Genomic DNA, 21,822 nt, shown 5'->3' with positions numbered 1-21,822 from the left:
TGAGTTGTTTTTCCTGTGTTTTAGTCTAAGTACTCATGTCAACTCTATACCGCTCATGTCAACCCTATACCGCTCATGTCAACCCTATACCGCTCATGTCAACCCTATACCGCTCATGTCAACCCTATACCGCTCATGTCAACCCTATACCGCTCATGTCAACTCTATACCGCTCATGTCAACCCTATACCGCTCATGTCAACCCTATACCGCTCATGTCAACTCTATACCGCTCATGTCAACCCTATACCGCTCATGTCAACCCTATACCGCTCATGTCAACTCTATACCGCTCATGTCAACCCTATACCGCTCATGTCAACCCTATACCGCTCATGTCAACCCTATACCGCTCATGTCAACCCTATACCGCTCATGTCAACCCTATACCGCTCATGTCAACCCTATACCGCTCATGTCAACCCTATACCGCTCATGTCAACTCTATACCGCTCATGTCAACCCTATACCGCTCATGTCAACCCTATACCGCTCATGTCAACTCTATACCGCTCATGTCAACCCTATACCGCTCATGTCAACCCTATACCGCTCATGTCAACTCTATACCGCTCATGTCAACCCTATACCGCTCATGTCAACCCTATACCGCTCATGTCAACCCTATACCGCTCATGTCAACCCTATACCGCTCATGTCAACTCTATACCGCTCATGTCAACTCTATACCGCTCATGTCAACTCTATACCGCTCATGTCAACTCTATACCGCTCATGTCAACCCTATACCGCTCATGTCAACCCTATACCGCTCATGTCAACCCTATACCGCTCATGTCAACCCTATACCGCTCATGTCAACTCTATACCGCTCATGTCAACTCTATACCGCTCATGTCAACTCTATACCGCTCATGTCAACCCTATACCGCTCATGTCAACTCTATACCGCTCATGTCAACCCTATACCGCTCATGTCAACCCTATACCGCTCATGTCAACCCTATACCGCTCATGTCAACTCTATACCGCTCATGTCAACCCTATACCGCTCATGTCAACTCTATACCGCTCATGTCAACCCTATACCGCTCATGTCAACTCTATACCGCTCATGTCAACCCTATACCGCTCATGTCAACCCTATACCGCTCATGTCAACCCTATACCGCTCATGTCAACCCTATACCGCTCATGTCAACCCTATACCGCTCATGTCAACCCTATACCGCTCATGTCAACTCTATACCGCTCATGTCAACTCTATACCGCTCATGTCAACCCTATACCGCTCATGTCAACCCTATACCGCTCATGTCAACTCTATACCGCTCATGTCAACTCTATACCGCTCATGTCAACTCTATACCGCTCATGTCAACTCTATACCGCTCATGTCAACCCTATACCGCTCATGTCAACCCTATACCGCTCATGTCAACCCTATACCGCTCATGTCAACTCTATACCGCTCATGTCAACTCTATACCGCTCATGTCAACTCTATACCGCTCATGTCAACTCTATACCGCTCATGTCAACTCTATACCGCTCATGTCAACTCTATACCGCTCATGTCAACCCTATACCGCTCATGTCAACCCTATACCGCTCATGTCAACTTTATACCGCTCATGTCAACCCTATACCGCTCATGTCAACCCTATACCGCTCATGTCAACCCTATACCGCTCATGTCAACTCTATACCGCTCATGTCAACTCTATACCGCTCATGTCAACTCTATACCGCTCATGTCAACTCTATACCGCTCATGTCAACTCTATACCGCTCATGTCAACTCTATACCGCTCATGTCAACCCTATACCGCTCATGTCAACCCTATACCGCTCATGTCAACCCAAACCAGAGACTGAAAAGTGAGAAAAAGCATTTCATCCTTTGTCCAGTCTATGTAATAGAACACCAGGTAAAGTTATGCCCTTTTTCTGGACAGGATTCTGATAGCTTCTCGAGTCCCACAAAGAAAACCTGTTAGGCAATGCCTTTCATTCAGTTTCGTTGACGAACACCAATGGCCTCTGGTGTCAGCAACATGATTTGGACATCGGTGAATCGACAAGAGAGCATCGAGATGAGAATGCTCTCAGTAACACATGCTCTATGCAGCTGACCTATGATTTAACCTTCTGGTAATAAAGCAGCGTGGAGGTACTTTAACGCCGTCTATGAAGTCAGATTCCTTCCTAAAGTATGACAAAATAGCAGGATTGCAAGGACATACGTGAATTGGGATAATCGTTAAAAATATGAAACAAAACGGTAGATTTGTATTTTGAAGAGAAAGAAGGTTAGATGCAAGGTTCACCGTTTGGAGTGTTAAGCAGCAACGCTAATATGCCATAAAACGGGCAACTTTTTCTAAATTGTCATAATAAGTAAAAGGCTATGTAGAGTAAGAATTGCATGTATGTTAATTCATACTTTTAACAGAGTTTGTATGTTGGCAGACCTAATAAGTTTTACGACTGTGCACGTGTACATAATATATGAATGATGTTCTCATACTATGTAGCCTACCAGGGCTATCAACAGTTTGTCGTGGGATTACCATCTGTCAACGTACATAGGGTACAACAATCCCGGAGACCGGGGGGCTGCTGGTGTTTCTGATTGGCTGGTAGGTGGCATCAGAGCCATCGCCTTTTTCTATGGCTCTGGGTGGCATTAACTCCAGGCTATATAATTCGAGACGAGACAGTGCTCAACTCTGCAGAAAAACTTACATCTATATTCTTGTGCTCAGTCCATTAATTGTATATAGCAGGACAAGTTAAGCCTTTATTCTCAGCATGAGAAAGACAAGGTTTTGCGCGAGAGCATGATTCTCACGGCAGATGCGTGAGAGCCCTGTTACATACAGTCAGACTTTTTTTCCCGACCCTACCGCTCCCTGACCCTCAGTTATTCTTTACATTCAACGGGGGGTAGCTTACTGGGTGGAGTAGATATTTTTCTCTAAATACATATCATATATTAACAACTATAGTAAACAAGCTATAATTCCTCGATTGATTTATAGCGGGCTTTTATTTTGACGTTCCAAATAAACTGACCCGGAAGATTTCCTATTGAGAATGTAGTTGAAACTGTAGCCCGCTCACTAGAACGTGGGAACTAACAAACGATGGGGATGTGGACACCCGATGAAATTGCTCTTCTATGCTACGACCATTTCAACGCGTTACCCAAGCGAGGGAAGCCTGACCCGGGAAGGGAGTGGACCTTGCTAGCCGCTGTAGTCAAAGTGACCGTGTCCCCTTGTCATTCCACGGGTTAGGACTTTAACATGGATTTCATGGGTTTACGCCATTGCTAACCTACCTTGGGGCACAAACAAATTGTCATAAACATCATAGTCATTTGTTCGAGTTGATAGCTATTACAATACGGTCCTTTCTCCTTCACAGCTAAAAAAGAGGTGGTGTCTCTTGGAACTGGTACCAAATGTATCGGGCGTTCAGCTATGAGCTCAAATGGTTTGCATCTTCTCAGTGCATATATACACCAAAGCACAGAGTCAGAAATTCTAATAAATCCGAATAACTAATATGGGCCTAATTTCTGACTTCCCCCTCAGGAGATGTGCTGAATGACAGCCATGCAGAGGTGATTGCGAGACGGGGCTGTGTTAGGTGAGAGGATGTGCCTAGCCCTCTCCTTCCTCCCTGTCTGTCTGTGGTTGTCTTTCGATGCCTGCCTTCATGTGTGTCCTTGTTTACATTTGTGTCTGCATGTGTGTCTCCATGCATGTTAATGTTAATACCTCAACCACAAGCAATATAGCCTCCAACTGGGCTTGTCTTTGCAGTATAGCCTCTAACAGGGCTTGTCTTTGCAGTATAGCCTCTAACAGGGACTGTCTTTGCAGTATAGCCTCTAACCAGGCCTGTCTTTGCAGTATAGCCTCTAACAGGGACTGTCTTTGCAGTATAGCCTCTAACCTTAAGATCCTGCTGTACCGCTGTCTTGTAAAAAAAAAACTGCATCCACAAACTTGTCTTTTTGTTGCACTCTAATGTAATCTGGCCAGGACTCTCTTGAAAAAAAGATATTATATAGATTATAAATATAGATTATATATGTGTGTGTATACAATATAAACACATAGTACAATGCCATACGTTCACTATTCGAATTGTATGTTGCTTTGGAGCAAAGCATCTGCTAATGCTGGGGACACACCACAGGATAATCGGGCCGATTTCGGCCCTTCCGACAATCCGAGGTAACAAATGTCCCGATTATCTTGCTGGTTCCGCAGATTTTATCAGATGTTCCCTTGGTGTGAGGTGTGTTAAGAGTGACCACACACTGGAGGAGCAAAACGGCTAAATCTAGGATTTTTTGTCCTCATGTTTGTGGTCTCTCACAGTTTGAAAATCTTATAAGATTAAAAAAATCGGATAGTGTGTCCCCAGCATAAGTCAGTCAAATGTGAGTGAAGACGTACTGTAAGGGGGCGTGTCTGTCCAGGTACCTGACGGAGCAGCTGCGCAGGGCTGCGTGCGGCGAGGGCAGCTCTGTGTTCACTCACGCAGGCGAGGGCAGCTGGAGGCTCCTTCCTGGGGTGTCCTTCCTCTTCTTCACCAGTCACACTCCCTGTGAGTCAGTGTTGATGGAGGACGATCAGTACAGGCCACCTTCGTGTTGGATGCATGCATACTGCATTCAGTCTTAAGAGACACTGTTACTGTATTTTACAACTCGTATGTTTATGTGTGCTATGTGCTGAATGCTGGTGTTTGTGTTCAGGTGGAGATGCCTCTATCATTCCCATGATGACTGACAGTCAATCTCAGCCCTGCCCACCAATTACAAGAGACGACCCCTTTGAAGTAACCAATCAGGTCGCAGAAGGAGGATCTCTGAAACGCAGAAGCGAGGAGCCGGGTGAGAGAACCAACAAGCTCCCACGATTAGGGGTGGAGACTGTACACAAGGTCGAGAGCGGTGTGGGATGTGCTGACTCGGAACAGCGAGAGAAGCGAGACGTTTCCATGGTGAATCAGCTACCCCAGCCTGCCAGCGTCGAGGTCCCAGTGGGCCCAGACATCCATCGGACAGGGGCCAAGTGTGTCCCTGGAGGCTCAGCAGACCCCCTCCAGCCTGGGGCTGGGTACCACCTCACGGGGGGCCTCCGGGTGAAGCCTGGTCGTGGAGAGCCCACCCTGTCTCTCTCCTGCAGTGACAAGTTAGCTCGCTGGGCGGTGCTGGGGTTCCAGGGCGCACTTCTCACCCACTATCTGCAGGGGGCGCTGTACTTCAGTGCTGTGGTGGTAGGGAGTTGTCCTTACAGTTCTGAGGCCATGCACCGAGCCTTGGTGACCAGGTGAGACTCTGACCTCGCAGTAGGCTGGAGGTGGTACAATAATTTGTTTTGAATACATTTTTATGCATTTCTGTTTATCAGGATGGATACGGTGTAGAGTGACAGGAAAAATAGGGTAGCGAGAGGGGAGGATATGTAGGAAATGGCTCGGTCTGGAATCGAACCCAGGGCCCTGTGGTGATGCGAAAAAATAAGAATTGTTTAGCAGTATTTACAGTGTGACACAAACACATGTGCAGCGAGTGGAGGACACCATGAAACACACACATTTCCATTGGGGCGGGGGCCGGGGGGGGGGGGGGGGGATGGAGTCCTCTGCATGTTCCCATACTGCTTCATTCCTCCAAGGCAGCCAGGAGCAGTGGTCAGCCATATCAACGGCGACCTGGGGGCCAAGGCCAAGTGCTCTGCTCACCCATATCTAGGCCAGCCACCGTGGTACGCACTCTCACCCGGTGACCAAACAATACTGGGCACAATACTGAGAGAATGGAAAGAGAAAGAAACCAGAAGTCAGAGTGAAACCGTAGTAACCCTTGACGATAACACAAACATTTGACCATCCACAGGTGCAATTACAACTATCCCATACCGATGTGTGAGTGCGGTATGTATGTAGACCGTTTTTAGAGAGCTGGGGTTGTTAGGGTGATGTCCTCCTGCGCTGTGTAGGTGTTCCATGGTGACCGGCCTGCCTGAGGGCTTCACCTTCCAGCCTCCAAAGCTGCAGCAGTCCAGCCTGGAGTTCCCTCACAGCCAGGCCCGGACAAAGAGCAGCCGTCTGGCTACACAGAGCCACATCTCTCCCTGTGGAGCTGGTGGGTGGAGCAGTCAGGTGTGTGTGTGTGTGTGTGTGTTTGAGTGTGTGTGTGTGTGTGTGAGTGTGTGAGTGAGTGAGTGTGTGAGTGTTTGGCATTGTGAGGGAGGAAAATGTGGCAAATATGTATTTTCCTTCCCCTTCTCTCCTTATTGTCCCACCCTGATACATGTGATGCTGCTGCTCATTCTCACTGAATCCTCAGTAAATGTTGACTTTGTTGTCCATGGTTCTGCTCTACAGCTGTTTCAGAGCCACGCTAACAGACCTAACAATGCCAGCTCTGTCTATTGTCCCGTCTCGCTAGACCCTTTGCCTTCATTCTCACGCATGTTTCACTCACTCTCTTTCTCTCCGATCTTTCCCAGCTATAAGTTGGTGTCTTGTCCGGGACCAGCCACTAGATGTCACTGCTAATGGTTATAAACATGGGGTCACCAAGAAGACTCTGGGCACTGTCAAAGCTAGGTATCACCGACCAAACACTGTCGAAGCTAGGTATCACTGACCAAACCCTGTCAAAGCTAGGTATCACCGACCAAACACTTTCGAAGCTAGGTATCACCGACCAAACACTGTCAAAGCTAGGTATCACCGACCAAACCCTGTCAAAGCTAGGTATCACCGACCAATCACTGTCAAAGCTAGGTATCACCGACCAAACCCTGTCAAAGCTAGGTATCACCGACCAAACACTGTCAAAGCTAGGTATCACCGACCAAACCCTGTCAAAGCTAGGTATCACCGACCAATCACTGTCAAAGCTAGGTATCACCGACCAAACCCTGTCAAAGCTAGGTATCACCGATCAATCACTGTCAAAGCTAGCATAACCCACAGAACACAGTTGTGATCAGGCTCACAGACTTAGCAGCTCCACAGAGACCCTGATCCACTGCTCTGGCCACCTGCAGGTCTCTGATCTCGAAGGTGGAACTGTTCCACTCCTTCCTGGCACTTCAGGCTGCAACCCAACAGCTCCAACTCCCACCTACTCTCAGGTACTTGTCCTCCTTTGTGTGTGTCTGTGTGTGTATGTGTGTGAGAGACAGTGAGTGAATCTGTTCTCACGGAAACAGACCCCCCTCTGTTCCTCGTGTCACCTGTTAACCTGATCCTGCCTTGCTTCTCCCTCTACCTCCCCCTGCCTCCATGCCTTCTACCTACCTCCCTGTCTTCTGCCTCCGGCCTCCCTCGCTGCCCCCCTGCTTCCTGCCCCCCTTTCACAGAGTGACTGGGCTAAATCTCTTGGTGTCAAGATGAGCAGCAGTGTTCATGACACTGAATGTTTTCATTGTGTTTGTAAAGGAGAAGTTTGTAAACGGTATTGTTCGTCAGCTTGAGTGTGGTCTCATTCCCACATCGGAATAGCTTAAGTTACAAGTCTATTCAGCCCATAGATTCTATAGATGCTCATTTACATTTTCACAAACACACGTGGACACACACTTTCCATTCTGCAGTCACATGGTTAGTCACATGTAGCCCTACAGGCCTACACCTCAGGCACATGGTCTGTACCAAAACTCTAACGCCGAAACACCTAAACCCTATAAGACTGAGCTGAGAAGGAGACTCTGTACATGGGGATATAATACCAGACAGATATGAGTTCTCATTTAGCACTGCGTTTTTCACCATTGTTGCTTTGTTTTCTGAACCATGTGCAGAGGGGAGGAGCTCCAGACATACTGGGACTATAAGCAGGCTGCGGGTTCCTACCAGGAAGCCTGGCACCTGCTCCGCAGTCAGGCCTTCCCTCTGTGGCCCCGTAGTGACCGCAACCTGCTGATGTTCAACTGAAATCAACTCTGACCCCAGCGACCGCAACCTGCTGCTGTAAAAACTGAAAACACGTGTTCTGCCTCCCAGGAAGGACAGCTGCTCGTCTTGGCTGGCCCTGCTCGGGCCTGGATGGGATGGATCGTCATGTTGAGGATCCTTTCTGTGCCCAGGGCCTACAGTAGTGCAGAGGGCCTGAGGATGGTACCCAGAGCAAGCTAGTCAGCTGTAGTGACTATGAGAGTTAGAATGCCAGAATGTGATAAGATCCCATCTGAACAATGGTGTCACTGTTGGTCTGGCTCACATAGGGAGACTAGCCTATCAGCATGTACTCACTACTGAACAGCTTTGGGCTTGACCACTGTCTCAGGATAGCATATCACATATTCTGTACAGATTCTTGTGCTGCATGCATCAATAAGTCAATAAAGAAATAGATTTATTGTTTTTTTATTGGTTCGGTCATCCAGCTACCTTACCTTTTGAAGTATTGAAAATTCTCCATAAATAATTTTAAAATATATTATTGTAAACAGATCAAACAACATATTTCTGTATACCATTTATGCAACTGATTTATTAAACTATATTAATACTCAGACATTTCACCTGAAAGTACTGTAATCAAATGTACAATCTATATGACAACATGACAAAGGGTGTGATAATAGCCCGAAGCATCCATAACATGGTCAGTCTGAAGAAGCTCTAAAACATAATTGTCTATATGGTACAATCAAGCTTGTCTTAAAAAGAGGAGGGGGTGATTAGGATGTCAGACGGTGTGTGGTGATATAGGTTGGCCTGGAGCTGTGCAGGGTGTCTAGCATCCAAAGGTGTTTTCTCCGCTGTACGCCACGTAGAGGAACCCATCCTCGTCCCTCTCCTTCTCGTACAGTTGCCCCATGGTCAGGCTACAAAAAAACGTCACGCACAAAGCACACGTTCAGTGTACATTTTCCAGAACACAAGACACGCATACCCCTGCTCTCAATCTTGCACACAAATGAACACGCATACAAACATGACATGCATTTGATACAGATGCACAGGTGACACAGAAAACCAAACCTTTGGTATCCACATAGGTAACTGGACACAAGGAAGTAAGTTTTATCAGTGTGAAAGAAACCCCCATGTAAAAGGGGGCATAGTCACGCTAATCCTCCTCCACTCACAGTCTCCACCAATCACGGCATTACCCATCTACACCCCAATCGTATTGGCCTCACACACAACCAATCATATGAATTCACCGTCTGATGGCTTATCTGCCATTGTTAGAACACAAATAACAAGTTAATCTGTACATTCATTACTCAAGGTTTCCAACTACAGAATGTATATTTACATTGTTAACAACACACATTCCGTAGTTGGAACCCTTGAGTAATGAATGATTCTGTAAGACAATCTTTCACATTGATTGGAATTTTTTACTGCTCCTGTGTGCCAAGTATGTGTTCTAACAAAGGCAGATAAGCCATCAGACAGTGAATTCATATAACTGAATGTGTGTGAGGCCAATGTGATGCCGTGATTGGTGGAGAGTGTAAGTGGAGGAGGATTAGCGTGACTATGCCCCCTTTCACAAGGGGATTCCTTTCACACTTATGAAACTTACTTCCTAGTGTCCAGTTACACAAATCCACACTCAATTTTCCCTCTCCCCTTCTCCCTCCCTGCAGGAGTAGTACCATCACTGGGACAATGATGAGAACGCTATGCTACGGGTACGCCATAGACCAGTCTCACCTAGACTGTGGGACTGTCTTGTCCACAAAGAGGAATATGGCCTTCTCTGAGGGCAACTGGATGCGTTTTCTGATGATCCACATGAACTGGGCGACAGTGATGTCCGAGGGGACCAAGTACTTCCTCTTATCAATATCTACTATCTGAGAGCCGGACACCTTCTCCACTATCACCTGAAACATTTGACAGACATTAATACACAGACAGACATTGACACACAGACTCATACAGTCTCACATGCACACACACTAAGCCCAATGTATATAGTCTTTATTTGATGAGGTCCCCAGTCTGAATAACATTCTTGCTAGCTGGCGTACAGTATAGTATGTGTGTACATACGCTCATGTATGTATAGCGGAGAGAAAATGTGGGCTTCTGTCAGGATCGCTTTCTGTCTTTTTTTTTTTTTATCAACATCAGTTGTCCCAATAGGCAGGTGAAAACTGAGATCCCAGAACAGGGATCACTTTCCTGGGCTTTATGACCACACAAAGGTCCACAACTACCACACAGAAAGCCCTGTCATTCTCAGGTCAGTACAACTTAGCAGCCACGTGCCCGACTCACAGGTGTGCCAAGCTGGTGCCCTCACTGGGTAGACGGTGGGGGCCCAGGTGGAAGTTCTGTATCAGTCATTGTAACCTGGTAACCTTTGTCCTCACAGATGATCCGAAAACAATCCACGGCCATCACTAGGATGGTATTGAATGTACTTTTCTCTACCTATTAGCACGCTATGTCCAAGCAGCCCAGCTTCTACTGTCAACACGTCTCACATCCTCCCAACCTAAATCCTCTCCCTGTAGGTTACTCCCCTCAATACATACAGCACGTCAATACTGCACAGCCTACGCAAATAGTGACACTGACTACCACTTCATCAATGTCACTCTGCCAGTCCGCCTATGGGTGTGTCTGTCTGCCACTATCTTATCTACATTGCCATCTGTCACTTACCGGAACTCTGTCGGGATACTTGTTTCTTATTTTGGTAGATTCCAAACATCTGTGTTCTGAGAAAGGAGGAGAGAAATGACACAGGGTGAGAGGAAGAACAAGTCAACCCTACTTTTACAAAACCCTACCCTAAATGTTTAATCTCCTGCATTTTCCATACAGTACATGACTTGGATAAAAACGTACCGGAAAACAGTCAGGGATCTACCCAGCCCTTGTCAGGCCTGAAAATTCACCCAATTCACATACTGTGGCCACCCAATACAGTAATGCAGTCCTCAGTATAGGCTCAGTATAGGCTACAGAGCAATACAAAGTACACTTTCTTCTTTGTTTTACACACACGCTCTTTCCCTATTCTTAACCACCACCAATCAAAAATATATCATAAATCACCTCCTTCGGTTACCACTGTGAAAAACTGAGGTGAAAAGAGGAGTTCTGTTTCAAAGTGGGTTTTTAGCAGGTCAATGGAGAGCTGGTGCCTGTCTTCAGACGTTTTTAGTGTCACCATCTCATCCTCCCAGCTCCAGACCAATAAGGATAAGGTTCTCCTGGGAGGTTCTCTCCAAAGTCCAGCCACAGTCTTCATTAGCCCAGATAGCAGCTCTAATTTAAGGTCTATCTGTGCATGCAAAGCCCTACACCGGGGACAGTGGGGCGGCCAATGTACAATGTGAACATGAACGGTTGTTAATAATTGGATCTGTCAAAATGCTGTGATAAAGTCATATCGATAAGACATTGGCGATGTTGAACCCAGTAAATGTGTGTTTGATGTGTTGGGGATCTCTTGAGTATTTGCACACTTGCTAAGATATTAGCTCTGCATGCCCTTCCCAGGTTCATGCAATTGTAACAAGCGGGACTCGCATATCCCAGAGCAAGCAAGCATTGTATAGTAATCAATAAAAACAATGGTGCTTGCAGGAGCGAAGGACCGGACAACCTAACTTGCGCATGCAGTTATAAGGTGGGAAGATGGAGGCCTAGCAGTGAAGCCTGACAGAGAAAACATGTCAATTAGCTACAGGTAAGGATGCACGCCAACAATAAATATGTGACACAACAATTAAAACCCCTTTACCGAGGGAATGGTCCTCTTTAAACATCCATTTCATTTTTGCAGATACGAGCACGCAATGGCGTGATGCTGAAAGGAAGATTTGAACTTGAAAATAAAAGTGGTAGATATAACTGTTTATCTAATGTAGAAAATACAACAAAACAACGCGTCGACAATATACAGGCAAATTTAAGGCGTCGGACGTCCGTCTTTCCAAAGAATGTGATGTCACTGCGATCGAATCCACCCTTTAGCCTAAAGGAAATACTTCCGTTCCTTTTTATAAAGGTAAAAACAGAAAATCAATGTAAGCATGTGCTTTTAGGCCGATCATATACTTCGCTATCTATTTTGTGGAGTGGGTAGGTTCTCTTATCAGAGGAAGCAGTTAAGGAGAGATGCTCTGGTCGTACCACTTTGAGGCGCACGCGGGGGAACCAGTGCTATTTGGGCGACAGCGATTTGTTGCCATATAACCGGAGCCATAGAAAAGTATCTGCATGGCTCTTTTTCTATGGCTCAGCATAAACCCAGCCGCAGCCATGGTAACCTTCAGACGCTAAACTACCGGAAGTAGCTACAAACCGCCCAGAAAGTGTAGCATGACTTCGGCGAGTATCTGAAGATAGTACTAGGTCGCTATCTTTGTACTGAGTCACATTGATGGCCAAATTAAAAGCGATTGCAAGTCCAAATGTGGTTCTATACCTTTTCAGTTTTTGATCTGTGTATGGATTTATTCCAGTTTGTAGCCAACCTTCAGCAGGAATCTGTTTGCACATTCCTAGCTTTTAGCTAGCTAATCTTAGCTGCATACTGTATAGGCAAGAGTTTGAGTGCCATTGCCAACTTAGAAAGATAGAAATCCACCCGGGTGTGGAAAAAATACGTTTTCTACTCATCTTCTTGTTATGGCGTTTTATGAAGTATATTCTCATCCGGCTTTAATTCGCTACAAAACGAGCGTTTGTACTAAAGCCACGCTGTTCATCGTTATTGTTTTGTGCCTCACATACATCCCACCCCTGCTGGTTGCATACAGGAGTCAAGGTAATCGCGACTCTAGACTAACCCACTCAGCTTTTGTTGTTGTTGCTATGTTTGGCTTCGCTAATTCCTAGACATTTTCATGATGAATATAGTTTTTTTGTGCATAGCCTTGTGTTTCCTTCCTTGTCTGTTATGTAGCTAGCCCATACTGATATGTAGCTAGCTATCTATTACAATATTTATTAATCCCGTTCAGGATTCTGGTTAAAGAGGAGCACCTATGAGGAGCAGCCTGTTGTGCGGTTCCAGTACCAGACTCTCCTGGTAGCAGCCACCAGCACCAGTGGAGACTACGTGGCATGGAGCACATTTCCTAACTTCAACAACCTGCAGGGAGCAAACCTCAGGATTCCATCTGTGTCTGTGAGGATCCTCTATGACTCCTCCTCCAGAGAGCATCCTTGTATTGTGACACCTTTACTGGACTGGAGACTTTATTGTGTTTGTTTATTATGCAGGTGCGGGAGGAGGATGTGAACCAGGATGGGAAGCTGGACCGCTTGAGTTTCCAACTGCAGCTTCCTCTAAAGGCCCAGGAGCAGGTCTACAGTGTCCAGCTCCTCCTCACCTTTTCCTACCAACTGTTTGTATGTACTCTACCTCCATCCCTCTCTCCTCACTCCCCCATCCCTGTCTCCTGCTCCCTCACAGTCCTCCCTTCCACCTCCCTGGATCGCTTTTACCTGCTTCCCTCCTTCCTTCTCTCTTCCTCTTCAACTCGTACCAGTTACCGCCTTTTCCTTTACCATCACTGTCACTCACCCTTCTTTTTTTTAATCTTTGACCTCATTCTCTCACCTCTCTCCCCTCTCTTATCTCTTTCTCTCAACCTCCCCTCGTGTCTCTCGCTCTCCTCCTCCGCACATCTCTCTCTCTCTCCTGTCCTTCCAGAGGATGTCGACGGTGGTGATGCAGTCTCTTGCCTATGTCCAGTACTCTTCCTCCGTCCCTGGCTCTCAGCTCTTCATTAGTGGAGACCTGCGTCTGCAGCAGAAGACCCCCCTGCCACACCGCGGACGCTATACAGTGTACAATGTGAGGACATATTGTGGGCCCTTATGTATCTGTGTCAAAATCCTTACATCCTTATTTATTTTAAGTCTCTGGCACACACACACCTTATGTACACACATACACACAAACCATTCTTACAACTGTCATTCTCTATAACAGGACAAGAAAGTTCTTAGCAAATACTGTCAATCCCACAGTGCTAATATTAGTAAAATTCTGGCCTCCATGCCAAGCTCTCAATGTTTTCAAAGTCAAACATGATTTGGTTTGACATTACTGTTCTGAATTCTGTTTCTTTTGCAGGTGTCTGTAGTCGATGGGTCCAGTCCCTTTGCAAACACATATAATCTGGTCAACATTATTGGCTCGTATCAAGAAAGAAATTGTAAGCTGTGTATTGTCTGAGAAGTATAGACTGTTCAGTGTTGTCTGATGCTGTTAGCCTAGTCATCCCCTTTCAGTGATCTATGTCATGGTTAATGAAGGTACATAACTGGGTTCCTCTCCCTCCATATCAACACTATAACTGGATCTGAGAGGACTGGACATGGGAATTTATGTCTGAATGGACAGTATCATAATGTCCACTACTGATTTACATTTAGTCATTTAGCAGACGCTCTTATCCAGAGTGTATTACAGTAAGTACAGGGACATTCCCCCCCCCCGAAGCAAGTAGGGTGAAGTGTCCTTGTCCAAGGACACAACGTCATTTGGCACAGCGGGGAATCGATCCGGCAACCTTCTGATCACTAGCCCGACTCCCTCACCACTCAGCCATCTGACTCCACTCCACATCCGATGTCCCTCTTTCTTCCAGTGACCACGGTCTTGTCTGTCCCTAGTCCAGTGTGGACCATAGGACGAGCCGCAGGCGCTCCTTTTCACATCAACGCTGAGATCCGCTACCCTGTGGAGGTCATCAGATATCCTTTTGTTTGTGTGTGCCTGTGTCAGCAGCATTAATCTGCTCAACCTTAATGACAACTACACAATTGTGCACGCATGTAACAATGACGATGCTGTCTTCAGTATTTTACTTCAGGTTCGGCGTTTGATTAGCTAATGCCAAAAACAATATCCCTCTTTAAAAAGGGAGCCAGCATCCTGTTGGCAGTTATAGCTGTGTGTACACAAAAAAAACCAGAACAATTAATTATATGTTAAAGTACATTTTATTCAATTAAATGTTGACTTTAAGGGCCTGTCTAAAGGAGAGACCATGAAACCATGAAATGATGAGGAGCTGGGAGAGATAATCCTGTAGCACACACAGGGCAAATGACATGCATGAATGTAGAGCGCATAAAAAAAACAGTGTTTCTTTAACATGGATCCCACCTATCGTCCTGGGTTCTGGGAGACCATCAAGCTCGCCTGGATCCAGTACGTCAGTGTGCTGCTTATTTTCCTCTGGGTCTTCAGCCACGTCCAGACCTTTGTCTTCCAGAACCAGGTGCTTCCGACTGTGGTTGTCCCTCTCCTAAAGCCACACAACTCTTGATCCTCCGAATGGACTTTTAAATTCTCTCAGACGTGCCGCCCAACCATCTGCTTGGCCTGACAGTCATTCAGACGTGGTACACTCTCACATGGTACACAATCTGTTGAATTGTAATGTTTCCTATAATCCTTTCTGTGTTTCTTCAATAAAGCAGTTCACAAACAGATTTGAAAATACGTACACCCAGCACATGCTAGATTCTTCAACTTGCCGATTTAACAGTTGGACAGCCCTAAATCCTTACAGAGTTGGAGCATCTAAATCTGTGAAGGTGAATATTAAGATTGGGGGTCTTAGTCAAGTCTTCTGTAGCCTACTCTTTGGTGCAGCAACTCAAGATGGGTCCAAAGCAAGGAAGCAAGTCAAACTTGCGGCAATCTATTTTGTAATTATTTTATGTCGAAATGCTTTCTTAACTTCAATTGCGGCACGGCACTCCGTTAGATTATAAAAAAGTCACCTGCAGATGAACTTTGCAGAGTGCCCGGTTCTTGAGTTGATCGTGTGAAACACATTTTTACACGCACACAGATTCCTGGCATTATCATGATGCGTTGCATTTGAGATAAGATATTCCTTTGTTCGTCCCACAATGGGGAAATTAAGGGATTGCATCAGCAAACTGGACAGAAGTATACATAGAAATTTACAAAGTTAGTACAAGATATAATAATAATTTAAAAAAAAGATAACACCAGTTGCATATGGAGACCAAATATAAATAAATAAATATAAATATTGCACAGTAGTTATTTTACTTTGTGTGTCCATTAATTATCTAGAGTGATTGAGTCCTGTGTGTGTTCTATTTAGAGCAGTGCTGGTTGTATCATCTCATAGCAGCAGGAAGGAAGGACCTGTGGCTCCTTCACGCATTTAGGATATAAGAAACTGACACACAGATATAAAGAATTGCTCAAGTCAAACTACATCTACAGTTGATAAGTGGTCCTGCCATCTTGGATTTTGAACTCGGGGTAGTTGGGTTCCTCTCACTTCACAAGGTGAATTTCCCACCTGAGTAGGTAGTTCCATTTTCCATAATTGATTTGTACAATAATGAAGGCATACAAGTGTTGATTAACGACCTCTAGCTGACTACTTTTAGGCCCTATGTTGTCCTGGTAAGAAACTGAAAGTCTGGAAAACACAGGCCCTATCAATCAAGTTGTTGTTCCATTGTCGGTCTATGATGAAACCAAAGTTTTAAATCAATAGGTAGCCATCTCATTTACATCACTGACAGCAAGGAAGTCTTGCAGCTGTGCCTTGGTTCCATGTGGCACAGAGAAGCAACCGTGTTCTTCCGGTCCCTCTGTGTACGTAGATGAGCAAGCACAAACACAATAAAGGGCTTGTTTTCCAATTCTGGTGCAATACTATCGCATTAGCTCATTTTGCCAGCTCAGGCAATCAACTGTCACCCACAAAAATGTGTCAAACTGAGTGAGACACTTTTTTTTTTACCTTTATGTTACCAGGGAGAAAGATTATGAGCTTGCAATACCAAATTATGGATAGAGGTGACCTCCACAACACATTCTTGTCAGCAAGGTATTTTAGCCCGAGGTCTGCCCATGTGCTTTCTTGTCTTAGGAAACTTAACTGTTCTGAGCTGTCGCTCTAATAGACCAGAACACTGAACATTCACACAGGATACCGGTCTTACTTCAACAGGAACCGGATGTATCCTTTGCCAAGGTGGATGATTCTGGAATGTATTTTGGCTGAGTCTTTTTTTTTTTACCTTCATCTGACTCGCCTAAATTGGACCATGCGTTGTGCTATGTTGGACCATTGCGTAAATTATACATGAATCTTTAAAGCCCATTTTCAAATGACATTCTCAGAAATAAGTTGTGTATAACACAGAAGTGTATGGGTTGCCTAGAGTCCCCATTTTACATAGGGAATATATATACACAGTATATAGGCCTATAAGGTGGTTTTGAGGTCCCGCCTGCCATTTGACCACCCGAACTGCTTTAAGTTTAGCGAATCCAGGGATCTGAAACCTTAGAAATAAAAGTCCCGAATTAATTTATTACACACTTTGAATGTCGGAATCGTGAATCAGAAACAGTTTTTATTGAAAAAGAAAACGAAAAAAAGGTCGGGGCTAAGATAAAGTTGAAGAAAAACATGGACAAATATTAGAACAGATCACAATGCATTGCCTTTTTTTTTTATTAGCCTAGTTAAAACGACATAGATTTTGATTGAATTTGCTAATATTAATAGGCTACAGCATCAATAATTTATAATATGGCAGATGTGTCCCACTAGGCCTAAGTCATTCACTTTTACTCACTTTTATTCTACTAATAAAATGGGTGGAAGGGTAGGCTACCTTATTGCAATAAATGACTGGACAATTTGACTACAGCCTATCATGCAAATATTTACTTCCACAAAATAAAAAGTTAGGCTACTATAAACTTAAGCTAATAAAATATATTATTCTTCCCTTTTACAATCATCTGAATACAGATAGAGCCCTCTCAGAAACTGATCTCACTTTCATCAGATCATACACAAATGGCCTTTGAATCCAATTTCTGATAACACTAATATGATAAAAGTGAGACTATATTCTGAAAAGGGGGACTGTGTATACTTCAGTAGCCTAGGCCTACAGGTTTATAGTGACAACTTATATTTGTGTGGTGGTAAAAAGTGTTGGAATAAGAGAGAAGGCGTTCGTATAGATTTGGTAGGACCTTTATTTTGGAAATCTGAAAAGCCTTGGTACTGGCATCACTCTACCTTTCAAGACCAGTCTTACTACGCATAGGATAGCGTATAATGGTCAGAGTTGTCGATTTGTTATTTTGAGAGTTCGCCACAGTCACTTGAGGTGTCGTCGCCTGGCAACACAGAGACTAAGGTAAGGGCATTTCTAGAACTTAAAGGAAACCAACCCTTCTCCACCCCCGGCCCTTCCGATCACTGGCGAGCTTTCTCAGTCCTAAGCCCCCTGCATCTCGTTTAGTCTCTGGGAAACTCGATCACAGTCGGTTCTGTTGGTTATTTGTCTAAATATGTTGACAACGTCATCCCTTTTAAATTTCTTTGGAATAAATCGGAACACTAAAGTCAACTTTACGCGCCTGTTGAACATAGCCTATTACGCATATTAAATTGACGGTCATTTTTAATAGATCAAGGGGAAAAGTTTGTTCCTTTTGCTTTCAATTAAAGCCAATTTCCGTTATTTATTGGCGACAGGGTCTACATTTTATAAATATAGTCCGTGTGTTGATGGATTTGAATGATAGGTTCCGAATATTAGGAATTGGCAGGTGAGTGATCTTATGTTTAAGTGCATCTTTTTTGTGTAACATACACGCGGTTTTCGTTACTTTTGGAATGATCCTTGTAGCGGTCGTTTTTATCCAAAGCGACGTTGGCCACAGGGTTACCACCTTTTTATTTGTGAAAAACCGGGACACTTGGACAGGACACTCGGAGTGGTGGGGGGAGGGTGGGGGGAGGGGGTGTTGGTGGATGGTAAGTAGGCTAAGCTTTCGTTTTTCTACTACCAATTTTTAAAAGTATACACATGGCCAATCTGGGTTGTTTTACTTGTTTACGGACACACAATTGGATGTTTGAACATAACCAGGAAAAATGAAACCGTTTTAATTGAAACTATGACATTCAAATTTTGAAATAAATGTTCACAAAAAAACGTAACAATTCATGTCCCAGGAAAGAATATAAGTTTTCAGGGACAGTCGGTCAAAAACGAAAAACAATCCAGCAACCCTGGGCCACAGTGTTTGAATATCAAGCAGATGGAGTAGGCTAGTGTATTCATTTGAAAGTTCCAGACTAATGGACACACTTAAAGTGCAAACTACTGTGCAATATTTCAATTTGTTTATTTATATTTGGTCTCCATATGCAACTGGTGTTATCTTTTTTATATCTTAAAAAAAAAAAATCTCTTAATTTGTATATTTCCCCATTGTGGGACGAATAAAGGTATATCTTATCTTAGGAGCCATATTCTGTTTTACCATTGAAAATAACCTGTCAGGTTCCATACATACTACTGAGTGATAGCAGTTTAATTTATATAGGCTATCAACCCTTATCAAATTACCCTTATCAAGCCGTATCAAATGTTCTGTAAATCTATGCTCTTTCTCTTAAACACGCTAACAATGTAAAACCTGTAACCATAGCCGCAGCTTCTTGTTTTTTTTCTTTTCTCTGTGCCTGTGGGTACTGCTTTGTGCCTGTCTGTGTTAGTCCATCTGTGTAGATTTTTCCACATTCCTAGCTGTCTGTTTGTATCTCTTTTCCTCTTTGTCTTCCCCACACTTTGGTAGTAACACACACTGTAGTAAAACACGCACAGTCACACTGTGGAAGCACACACGGGCTGCCACGCCCCCTCCCCTATAGTGTTAGGTCATGGGGATTTTGCAGTGGGACCATGTGGACAGTTTCAGCAGATGTTGCAGTAGCCTGGTCTAGTCTGGATTGCTTTGTGCATTGGGTACATTATGTTCCCAAGGTCACACATCAGCAATTGTTTCTCATTTTTAGTATTTGAATGTAGTTTCTACTGCACAACATACACTCTTATTAGGTTTGTAATGGAATTCTATAGCAAATAGCTGTACATGATTGATAGGATAATTTGATGTCCATTCTGAAATAGGATCATTGTCCAACAATGCTTAGACAGGGCTTGCCTGTTGGCCATTTGAACTATTGTGAAATCAAAACTTAATTTGTTTCCCTGTTGCAGGAAACAGATTGAGCTAGAGAGTACAAAGGGAACACCCTGAACTGCTTTTCGAACTGCATTTCCCGGCTTATTGGATGCTATCCAGTGGGGTTGAACAACCTGTAAATCAGACAATCTCTCTCCAGCAAGTTTTCTATATGTGCTGCTTTTCTATAGGAGTACCGCTGGAGCACACATGTTTTCCATTATCTGACTAACATGCCTGTTCTCTCCCTCCTTTTTCTTCTCTCTTCTTCTCCATAGTAACCCTCCCAGACTCCCCAGAACCAGGCCCGTATAGAGACCCAGAAAGAAGGAGAGCGTGAGGGGAAAGACCCAGGACCCAAAGACTCCAGCACACCCATAGAGACAGTGTGATCCGGGGGCCATGACACGTTGCAGACTGACCCCTCCAGTCCTGCTGCTCTTAGTGGTCCTGCAGGGGGCTGCTGTGCTCCTGCTGTTTGGCTGGTACGTCCAGATCATCCCCTGCGGCCCCCACCCCGAACAGGGCAAGGTGCACGTCCTCCTGCTGTCGTCATGGCGATCGGGCTCGTCCTTTCTGGGCCAAGTGTTCAGCCAGAACCCGTCCGTGTTCTACTTGATGGAGCCCGCCTGGCACGTTTGGACCACGCTGAAGAGGCCCGGCGCCAGGGGCCTGCGCATGGCCGTCAGGGACCTGGTCCGCAGCATCTTCCAGTGCGACATGTCGACCATGGACGCCTACATGCCCGAGCAGCACAGCCTCTCCTCCATCTTCATGTGGAGCCACAGCCGGGCCCTGTGCTCCCCGCCCGCCTGCCCCCTCACCTCCAGGCTCCTGTTCAGCAACGAGACCGCCTGCCGCAAACACTGCATCTCCGCCGGCGGCCTGCAGAAGGCGGCCGACGCCTGCCAGACGTACAGCCACGTGGTCCTGAAGGAGGTCCGTTTCTTTGAGCTGGAGTCGCTCTACCCGCTGCTGCAGGACCCCACCCTCGACCTGCGCATCATCCACCTGATCCGGGACCCGCGGGCTGTGGCCCGGTCCAGGGAGCAGGCAGCCAGCGCCCTGAGTCAAGACAATGCCCTGGTGCTGGAGCAGGGAGACTGTGAGGGTAAGAGGGCGGGCAAGGACCCAGAATCCAACGAGCTGTATGCGGTCATGCAGGAGGTGTGTCGGAGCCACGTGCGAATCCATGAGACGGCGGTGCTCAAGCCGCCGGACTTTCTGCGCGGACGCTACAAGATGGTCCGCTACGAGGACATGGTGCGCAACCCGCTGCAGGAGATTGGCAAAATGTACCAGTTTGTGGGCTTGGAGATGACGGAGAAGCTGCAGGAGTGGATCTACAGGGTTACCCACGGCAAGGGCAAGGGCACCCAGAAGGAGGCGTTCCAGATCACGTCCCGGAACGCGGCGGACGTGTCGCAGGCCTGGCGCTCCTCGCTGGATCACAGTAAGGTGAAGCGTATTCAGGAAGTGTGCAAGGGTGCCATGTCCATGCTTGGATACAGGATGGTCGACACAGAGAACGAGCAGAAGAAGCTGGATGTTGATCTTCTGTTGGCACGGGAACAGTACCATTTCAGCTGGCAAACATCCAAAACAGAAACCACAGACATGAACTGAAACCAGAGGTGTGTTGTGCGGTGTGATTTTCAGTTAAGAAATACATTTGGAATCTGTGCCTTTGTTGCTTATCTTATAGACGGCTCATAGCTCAAAGCAAAGGTACCCCTTTGTAAATCAATGATAACAGCCCGTCCAGAAGAAGCCATCTGGTGACCTGAAGGAATCAAAGTTCAGGCAAAGTATTTTATTACACAGCTTAC

General features: G+C 45.5%; 4 protein-coding genes across 8 annotated transcripts; 3 read left to right on the top strand and 1 right to left on the bottom strand.

Annotated features, from left to right (window-relative positions):
- The first annotated feature begins 3,067 nt into the window (after nt 1-3,067).
- adat1 (adenosine deaminase tRNA specific 1) lies at nt 3,068-8,364 on the top strand. The gene is made up of 9 exons (XM_084671994.1): nt 3,068-3,258; nt 3,394-3,462; nt 3,564-3,618; nt 4,460-4,587; nt 4,739-5,315; nt 5,988-6,133; nt 6,501-6,600; nt 7,047-7,133; nt 7,803-8,364. Exons 1-9 carry the CDS (start codon nt 3,111-3,113, stop codon nt 7,933-7,935), a joined length of 1,443 nt encoding a protein of 480 aa, XP_084528120.1. The 5' UTR covers nt 3,068-3,110; the 3' UTR covers nt 7,936-8,364.
- Nucleotides 8,365-8,371: 7 nt separating this feature from the next.
- On the bottom strand, nt 8,372-12,254 carry gabarapl2 (GABA(A) receptor-associated protein like 2). Of its 3 annotated transcripts, none has more exons than XM_084671997.1 (4): nt 12,112-12,254; nt 10,633-10,688; nt 9,673-9,845; nt 8,372-8,831 (listed from the first exon to the last, which is right to left on the bottom strand). In XM_084671997.1, exons 1-4 carry the CDS (start codon nt 12,182-12,184, stop codon nt 8,741-8,743), a joined length of 393 nt encoding a protein of 130 aa, XP_084528123.1. In that variant the 5' UTR covers nt 12,185-12,254; the 3' UTR covers nt 8,372-8,740. The 3 variants fall into 3 exon arrangements, with proteins under 3 accessions (XP_084528123.1, XP_084528124.1, XP_084528122.1); XM_084671998.1 differs by lacking the exon at nt 12,112-12,254 and adding an exon at nt 11,720-11,854; XM_084671996.1 differs by lacking the exon at nt 12,112-12,254 and adding an exon at nt 11,029-11,492.
- Nucleotides 12,238-15,430, top strand: tmem231 (transmembrane protein 231). Its single transcript, XM_084671995.1, has 7 exons — nt 12,238-12,748; nt 12,945-13,111; nt 13,207-13,335; nt 13,640-13,783; nt 14,066-14,147; nt 14,583-14,688; nt 15,104-15,430. The coding sequence occupies exons 1-7, from the start codon at nt 12,610-12,612 to the stop codon at nt 15,264-15,266; spliced, it is 930 nt and encodes a 309-aa protein (XP_084528121.1). The 5' UTR covers nt 12,238-12,609; the 3' UTR covers nt 15,267-15,430.
- Nucleotides 15,431-18,007: 2,577 nt separating this feature from the next.
- On the top strand, nt 18,008-21,677 carry chst6 (carbohydrate sulfotransferase 6). Of its 3 annotated transcripts, XM_084671198.1 has the most exons (3): nt 18,178-18,568; nt 20,029-20,129; nt 20,272-21,677. In XM_084671198.1, exon 3 carries the CDS (start codon nt 20,396-20,398, stop codon nt 21,617-21,619), a length of 1,224 nt encoding a protein of 407 aa, XP_084527324.1. In that variant the 5' UTR covers nt 18,178-18,568; nt 20,029-20,129; nt 20,272-20,395; the 3' UTR covers nt 21,620-21,677. The 3 variants fall into 3 exon arrangements, with proteins under 3 accessions (XP_084527321.1, XP_084527324.1, XP_084527322.1); XM_084671195.1 differs by lacking the exons at nt 18,178-18,568; nt 20,029-20,129 and adding an exon at nt 18,008-18,153; XM_084671196.1 differs by lacking the exon at nt 20,029-20,129.
- The last annotated feature ends 145 nt before the right edge of the window (nt 21,678-21,822 follow it).

Source organism: Hypomesus nipponensis, chromosome 14 (genome assembly GCF_054491055.1).
Source record: "Hypomesus nipponensis isolate SF chromosome 14, ASM5449105v1, whole genome shotgun sequence".
Classification (NCBI taxonomy): domain Eukaryota; kingdom Metazoa; phylum Chordata; class Actinopteri; order Osmeriformes; family Osmeridae; genus Hypomesus; species Hypomesus nipponensis.
This window is presented reverse-complemented; position numbering and strand designations above follow the sequence as displayed.

Coding starts and splice junctions, on each gene's coding strand:
- adat1 (XM_084671994.1), top strand. CDS start 3,111: ATGGGGATGTGGACACCCGATGAAATTGCTCTTCTATGCTACGACCAT. Junction 3,259..3,393: donor GTCCCCTTGTCATTCCACGG/GTTAGGACTTTA, acceptor TCTCCTTCACAG/CTAAAAAAGAGGTGGTGTCT. Junction 5,316..5,987: donor CACCGAGCCTTGGTGACCAG/GTGAGACTCTGA, acceptor TGCGCTGTGTAG/GTGTTCCATGGTGACCGGCC.
- gabarapl2 (XM_084671996.1), bottom strand. CDS start 11,224: ATGAAGACTGTGGCTGGACTTTGGAGAGAACCTCCCAGGAGAACCTTA. Junction 9,846..10,632: donor AGTATCCCGACAGAGTTCCG/GTAAGTGACAGA, acceptor CAAATGTTTCAG/GTGATAGTGGAGAAGGTGTC. Junction 8,832..9,672: donor AAGACAGTCCCACAGTCTAG/GTGAGACTGGTC, acceptor GTTTTTTTGTAG/CCTGACCATGGGGCAACTGT.
- tmem231 (XM_084671995.1), top strand. CDS start 12,610: ATGGCGTTTTATGAAGTATATTCTCATCCGGCTTTAATTCGCTACAAA. Junction 12,749..12,944: donor GGTTGCATACAGGAGTCAAG/GTAATCGCGACT, acceptor AATCCCGTTCAG/GATTCTGGTTAAAGAGGAGC. Junction 13,336..13,639: donor CCTTTTCCTACCAACTGTTT/GTATGTACTCTA, acceptor CTGTCCTTCCAG/AGGATGTCGACGGTGGTGAT.
- chst6 (XM_084671195.1), top strand. CDS start 20,396: ATGACACGTTGCAGACTGACCCCTCCAGTCCTGCTGCTCTTAGTGGTC.